The sequence below is a fragment of the Fragaria vesca genome, linkage group LG6 (assembly GCF_000184155.1).
Source record: "Fragaria vesca subsp. vesca linkage group LG6, FraVesHawaii_1.0, whole genome shotgun sequence".
NCBI classification, from domain to species: Eukaryota; Viridiplantae; Streptophyta; class Magnoliopsida; order Rosales; family Rosaceae; genus Fragaria; species Fragaria vesca.
The window spans coordinates 9,850,006-9,856,654 of NC_020496.1; the positions used below are offsets into that span (position 1 = coordinate 9,850,006).

General features: G+C 41.3%; 1 protein-coding gene across 1 annotated transcript; it reads left to right on the forward strand.

Moving 5' to 3' along the window:
* Positions 1-1,736: 1,736 nt before the first annotated feature.
* Positions 1,737-4,290, forward strand: LOC101315162 (ABC transporter G family member 2-like). Its single transcript, XM_004302763.1, has 2 exons — positions 1,737-2,886; positions 3,008-4,290. Exons 1-2 carry the CDS (start codon positions 1,821-1,823, stop codon positions 4,150-4,152), a joined length of 2,211 nt encoding a protein of 736 aa, XP_004302811.1. The 5' UTR covers positions 1,737-1,820; the 3' UTR covers positions 4,153-4,290.
* The last annotated feature ends 2,359 nt before the right edge of the window (positions 4,291-6,649 follow it).

Genomic DNA, 6,649 nt, shown 5'->3' on the forward strand with positions numbered 1-6,649 from the left:
CCTTGTTTCAGACACAGCTGAGACCGAAACCAAACCTAGAAATAAAGGAGGTCACCGACGGGGACGAATTTCGTCAAGGGCAAAGAAACAGCCCAGAAATCCCAAAAACTAAAGTCAATAAACTTCAATCTAAACTGAAAAATAATTACCCTAGAATGATGAGGACGACGAGAGAAAGGAAACCATACCAAGAGAAGTCGGGTTCGCAGCCTGAAAACCCAGAATTCGGCAGAAAACTCGAACCTTCTTGTCGTCGTTCCTCCTCCTACGGTCACCGATCGGAAAAATGAAGGCTAGAGGAGCATCGGGGACCTCAAGGCGGTCCGGTCGGTGGTGGCCAGTCGCCGGGTAGCCACCGGACAGTGAGGCAGCGTTGATGCTCGACGTCGGTGTCGGGGAGAGAGACTGAGGTGGTCTGACTAGTTGACCGAGTTAATCTCCTTACATACTCCTGACCGACTTTAATTCCAGCGGCTAAGATTGGACGGTCTAAATTTCAATGGTCCAGATCTCACCGCATAAATTCCTTATTATTTTCTAACTTCCAAAAATCATATAAAGTAGCTCGGCACTCCAATTCCCCGAAAATTTCCACGAACTCGTCAAAACACGTACTTTAATATCAAACTCTAATATCAAGGTTTTTCACCTTGTAGAAATATCTGAAAAATATCCTCGATAAATTTCCGGGGAATTACATATGTCATCTTGGGTTGCAGCAATGTGGCCTAGGCGGGCTGGGCCTGAGGGTTTTATTATTTTTCCTTTTCTTATTCGGGTTGGCCTAGCTAGGTTTTGGGCTTGTATAAAAGTGACACCTATAAGTCTATACTGCTTTGAGTGAAGCTGTTGTTTGAGTGGAAACATACACCATTAGGTCTTAGGCATCACATTCAACAAGATAACTGCTTTATTTCAAGGTTGTTTAGATTTAGAGGTTATTTAGCATTCACTTTCTAGCCATTTAAGGTCCACCTTTTTGGACTGTAGTTTTGAGGTTGTTTTTTCAATTCTTAGTTCTTTGCTAAGATTAGTGACTTTCACTTGCATTTGTATGGTCTTCAGACCACTCATCCACTCATATTTGACCGTTTTAGTCGTCATGATCTTTGATCAATAGAGCTTTCCCTTTTCCCTTAAAAAAAAAAAAAAAAAAAAAAAACATACCGTGTATAAATCGAGAGAAAGATACACAATTGTAAACAACAGAAAGAATAATCTTACCTATATTGCACTATTAACTCTTTTTTAATTGTATGTTTTTTCCTTGTAAAAGGTATTTAGATCAAGAGGAGGAAGCCCACCAACCTAGCTAAAATGTAGAAACAGTATGAACCGATTGTGGCCTGTAGGAAACTAGTTAACACATGGTGGATCTAAATTGATTACTACGTGAGAGCAGTCAGACCCCACTAGTTTAAGGCTTTCCACTTTGTAATCCCGTTGGCATCCGTAGTCGTGTTTTAAGATGATCCAGACTCTCTTGAAAGCTTAAATTTTTACTACCATTTTATGGGTCTAGCATGTCTCTAGTACTCATCAACCTACCCATAAAGAACTGTACCACACGCATGCAAGTGAAGCCTTCTAACAGTCCCCTCGGACCTTTAGACTTGCTGAACAGAAATAACCAGAAAGCTGCCCCATTTCACTCCATTTGACGCAACCCTTGGAGTCACAGTTAAGCTCACCAAACACAACCATCGCTGCCTACTACTACTACCTTTCTATAAATCACACACCCGAACACTTCTCCTACTAAAATCCGATAAAACGACGCCACACTTCTCGTGTCGCACCACACCTCCAAAAACCACCACATGTCGTCTGCGGCGCCACCCACTCTCGAGCTCCGAGAATTCAACCCCACAAGACCCCGCATCAACCCTACTCTCGCCGAGCTTCTCCAATGGGTCGAGCAGTCCCAAACCCCCGACCGGAAAACTACGTCGTCAAACCACAACAATGCCCACCACGTCCTCGACATCGGCTTTCCTTCCACCTCTTTGTCTCAGTCGACCTACCCTTTCGTCCTCTCCTTCAACAACCTCACTTACAGCGTCAAGGTCCGCCGCAAAATGACGTTACTGCCCTCCTTCAGAAAAACAGAGGCTAAACTTGGTGGCAGCGGCGCAAGCAGCACCAAGGTTTTGCTGAACGGCGTTTCCGGCGAGGCCAGAGAAGGCCAGATCATGGCGGTTCTCGGAGCAAGTGGCTCAGGCAAGTCAACACTGATAGACGCATTGGCTGACCGGATCGCCAAGGACAGCTTGAAAGGGACGATCACGTTAAACGATGAGATTCTCAACTCGAGGATGCTGAAGGTGATATCGGCTTACGTCATGCAGGACGATCTGTTGTTTCCGATGCTGACGGTGGAGGAGACTCTCATGTTCTCTGCTGAGTTCCGGCTCCCACAGTCTCTATCAAAATCAAAGAAGAAGTCTCGTGTGGAGGCCCTGATTGATCAGCTAGGCCTCCGAAACGCCGCGAAGACGGTGATCGGTGATGAGGGCCACCGCGGCGTCTCCGGAGGCGAGAGGAGGAGAGTTTCTATTGGTATTGACATCATTCACGACCCCATTGTTTTGTTTCTTGACGAACCGACCTCCGGGCTTGACTCGACGAGTGCTTTCATGGTGGTGAAGGTTTTGCAGAGAATAGCTCAGAGTGGCAGCATTGTGGTCATGTCCGTACATCAACCGAGTTACAGAATTCTAGGGTTGTTGGACAGGTTGGTACTTCTGTCACATGGACAGACTGTGTACAGTGGCTCGCCGGCGAATCTTCCGGTCTTTTTCCGCGAATTCGGGCACCCTATACCCGAAACCGAGAACAGGACTGAGTTCGCTTTGGACCTCATTCGAGAACTGGAAGAAACTCCAGGTAATTTATCATGCCAAACTGACTAACATATTTATATTTGTAAAGAATAATGCCAAGTAAACCACATTATTTTACGTACAATTACTTATAATTAAATGTGTGTTCGATTAATTTTGGATAGGTGGAACCAAGAGCTTGGTAGAGTTCAACAAGAAATGGCAAATCACCAAGAGGCAGAAGTTCAAACAAGCAAACGGTTCGGACAACAGTGCCAGCAGTATGCCAAAGCTCTCGCTCAAAGACGCAATAAGTGCTAGCATTTCAAGAGGAAAGCTAGTCTCGGGTGCTCCTAGTGACACTAACCTAGCCTCTTCAGTCCCTACCTTTGCCAACCCTATATGGACAGAAATGTTGGTCATCTCAAAACGCTCCATCAAAAACTCTACACGAATGCCGGAACTCTTCGGCATCCGGTTGGGGGCGGTACTCGTCACCGGAATCATATTAGCCACTATGTTTTGGCACCTTGACGACTCCCCCAAGGGTGTCGAAGAGCGTCTCGGATTTTTCGCCTTTGCAATGTCCACAACCTTCTACACTTGCGCGGAAGCAATCCCCGTTTTCCTCCAAGAACGTTACATATTCATGAGAGAAACTGCCTACAATGCCTACCGTAGGTCATCTTATGTCTTAGCTCACTCGTTACTCTCCATTCCCTCCTTGCTCATCCTCTCCTTGGCCTTCGCCGCCACCACCTTTTGGGCCGTGGGGTTGGCCGGTGGCCTTCAAGGGTTTCTCTTTTTCTTGTTGACAATATGCTCGGCGTTTTGGGCCGGATCTTCGTTCGTAACATTTTTATCCGGCGTTGTCACCCATGTCATGCTGGGATATACGGTTGTGGTGGCCATTCTAGCCTACTTTCTCCTCTTTAGTGGGTTCTTCATTAGCAGAGATCGGATTCCGGTATACTGGATTTGGTTCCATTACATATCTCTGGTGAAGTATCCATATGAAGCTGTTTTGCAGAACGAGTTTGATGACCATATGAAGTGTTTAGTGACCGGAATTCAAATGTTTGACAACACGCCGTTGGGTGACGTCCCTGTTGCACTGAAGTTGAAGCTGTTGGAGAACATGAGCAACACATTGGGGATGAATGTAACTGCGTCTAGTTGTGTGACCACCGGATTAGACATACTGAAACGGCAGGGTATAACGGATATTAGCAAATGGAATTGCTTGTGGGTGACAATTGCTTGGGGGTTTTTCTTTAGAGTTTTGTTTTATTTTACTTTGTTGTTGGGGAGCAAAAATAAAAGGAGGTAAATGGAATAGGGAGAATGGTTGGCAAATGGCAATGTTGTTTGTTGGTCTTTTGGTAATTCATTGTATACTTGTAAGTTACCACTTATATATTTCATGAATTTAATTTGGTTTTAATGATAAACACATGGTTTATGAATGAGAGATTGAGAGATCACATTGTGGATTTTATGTACTTGTGCTTGAGTGCTTGTTTAGAATTTTCAATCTCATCATTATTTGTTCTTATGTAATTGTAAAAAATTATACCAAAGGTAGAACATAGTAGATTAGTAAAGTGAGGCTAAACACTTTCACAATTATCGTTTTTTTGTTGGTTGTTGTTGGTTGTTTGTTTTTCTTCATCACGTATGCGGTACTTGCAAATATATAGGAGGTTCAAGAATCAAAACTATCCATTTGTTTGGTGGTACCATATCAACTAAACACTAAATAAACAAAAACCTTAGAAATCAATTTCTGTTGAAGGAAAAATACCTTATGTGTGTCTTCGTCAAAGTAACTGACGAGAATAGATTAAGGTATTAGTGATTAACGGATGTAACGGCTCAATTAGTTATATCAGTCATTATGTACATTGTTATTATTATTATTGATTATCGTCATTATGTGCGTGCAATTACCGTTGTAATTCCCATCTATATAAAGAGGGTCTCTAATGAGAATGAGTAGACCTTGTTCCATTCCATTTTTCCTATTATACGTTATCAGCACGAATTTAATTTTATTTTATGATTATATTATTAGCATATCATATAAATGTGTGTTGCTATGATAAAGTAAATTCATGACATTGGAAAGGAATAACATGTTACCGTGATGAAATACTTAGACGACGCATCGAAAAATGTGACCTTTACGATTGTTGGTCGATCTTGATATCTAATTCTCATCCTTGGAAAATTGATTCAACGTGGATATCTATTAATGCGTGATCCAACTATTTGACGTACTACACTTAGAAGAAATTGAGTGTCATAGTTGGGCTTCTAATGTGGAAATCACTTTTATGGAAGAAGACTATATTTCTCGTCACATTCTTCTCTGACACCAACGACAAAGGATCGTCTGAAATGGTGAACGTCAATGTTTTCCAAGATAGTTATGAAGGTGTAATACCTCATTTGTAATTAGATTATTGGGTAGTCTTCAAGTTTATTTTGATTAATGGTTTGATGAATTAGATTTTCTTGAGAAGATCTTTATTTATTTTTTTTTTTTGATTGAAAAAGAGAAGATATTTATTTGATTATCATTGGCTTATTAATAAATTTGAATTTTTATTTTGAAGCACTGAATTTATTCGATCCATATGTAAATAAGTACATGGTTCGAAATAGCAGTATAAAGATGCAAAGCAATGCATCCAGCAAATACAAAAGGAAATTACCAAAATGATAAGCATATCATCTTACCTAAATCGAAATACTCCAATGAATATGAGTTATATCTTTCCAATTACATACACTCTCATATACATGTATGGAATGTATCAAGGAGAAATCGAGTGCTTAGTGAGACTACTCACAAATTAAAGCCATTGATGCTCTGTAAGCACCAAGAGCTAATCGAACTTTGTTAATTTTTCATAGATATTTGTGCCAACGGTACGGTTATCATATGAAAATCCATTTAACAACGTGATTATTGTGGATTTATCCATCCATAAATGCGAACCATTAAAGTACTTTGTGGTTCTGGATGACGTTTCGACAAACTAGTCACATGTCGATTAATTATTCATAAGAAATGCTGCATTCTTAGCATATATTATACGGGCTCACCACCTTAAATCATAAAGTCTATAGTACCTGACAATGCTAAGAGTTAACATCAAAATGACTTGATGACTATTGCATCTCTATACGGATCAATGTATAGCATCTTGTACCCCAAATGGATACATAAAATGGCTTCGCATAGGCCACCATATCTAGGTACTAGTTATGCGCACCAGCCTACATATACCTTCTTGGGGTTATGTAATATTATAGGCAGCCTTACTTATTTGTTCTTACACCCATTGCTAGCCAACCACTGTGTACCAGTTGGTAACTGGACATAAGGCTGAGATTTACGCACACTTGGTTGCACAACATATGTGCCTACTGCGCCCCCATAACGCATCAAAAAAAATGGGTACTTAGAAACAAATAAGTATTTATGTTGGATACAGATCTCCAACAATTATCTGCACTCGGAACCCTTGGCAGGCGATCTCTTTCTGCTAAAAATTGCAGAGTGTCACTTAGATGAGACAGTTTTCCGGTCGTTAGGGGGAGATAAGAAAAATGATTTTCTAAGGGAATGATAGGAATTGTCGTGATTGCCCCACTTTGTCTCATCTTGATCCCCACATAATCGATACCTTGAACATAACAGTTTCGATGCCTGATACGTTTATAGATATTGCTGAAGTGACGAGATCAATCACACATGTGAGCTGCAAATGTCTGCAAGGATAAAAGTCCCCAATAAGGGGCACGTCGCTGCATATAGA

What these genes read in the sequence shown, in the direction of transcription:
- LOC101315162 (XM_004302763.1), top strand. Translation starts at nt 1,821, where the DNA reads ATGTCGTCTGCGGCGCCACCCACTCTCGAGCTCCGAGAATTCAACCCC. An exon ending in AGAACTGGAAGAAACTCCAG is followed by an intron (nt 2,887 to 3,007) that starts GTAATTTATCAT and finishes AATTTTGGATAG; the next exon opens with GTGGAACCAAGAGCTTGGTA.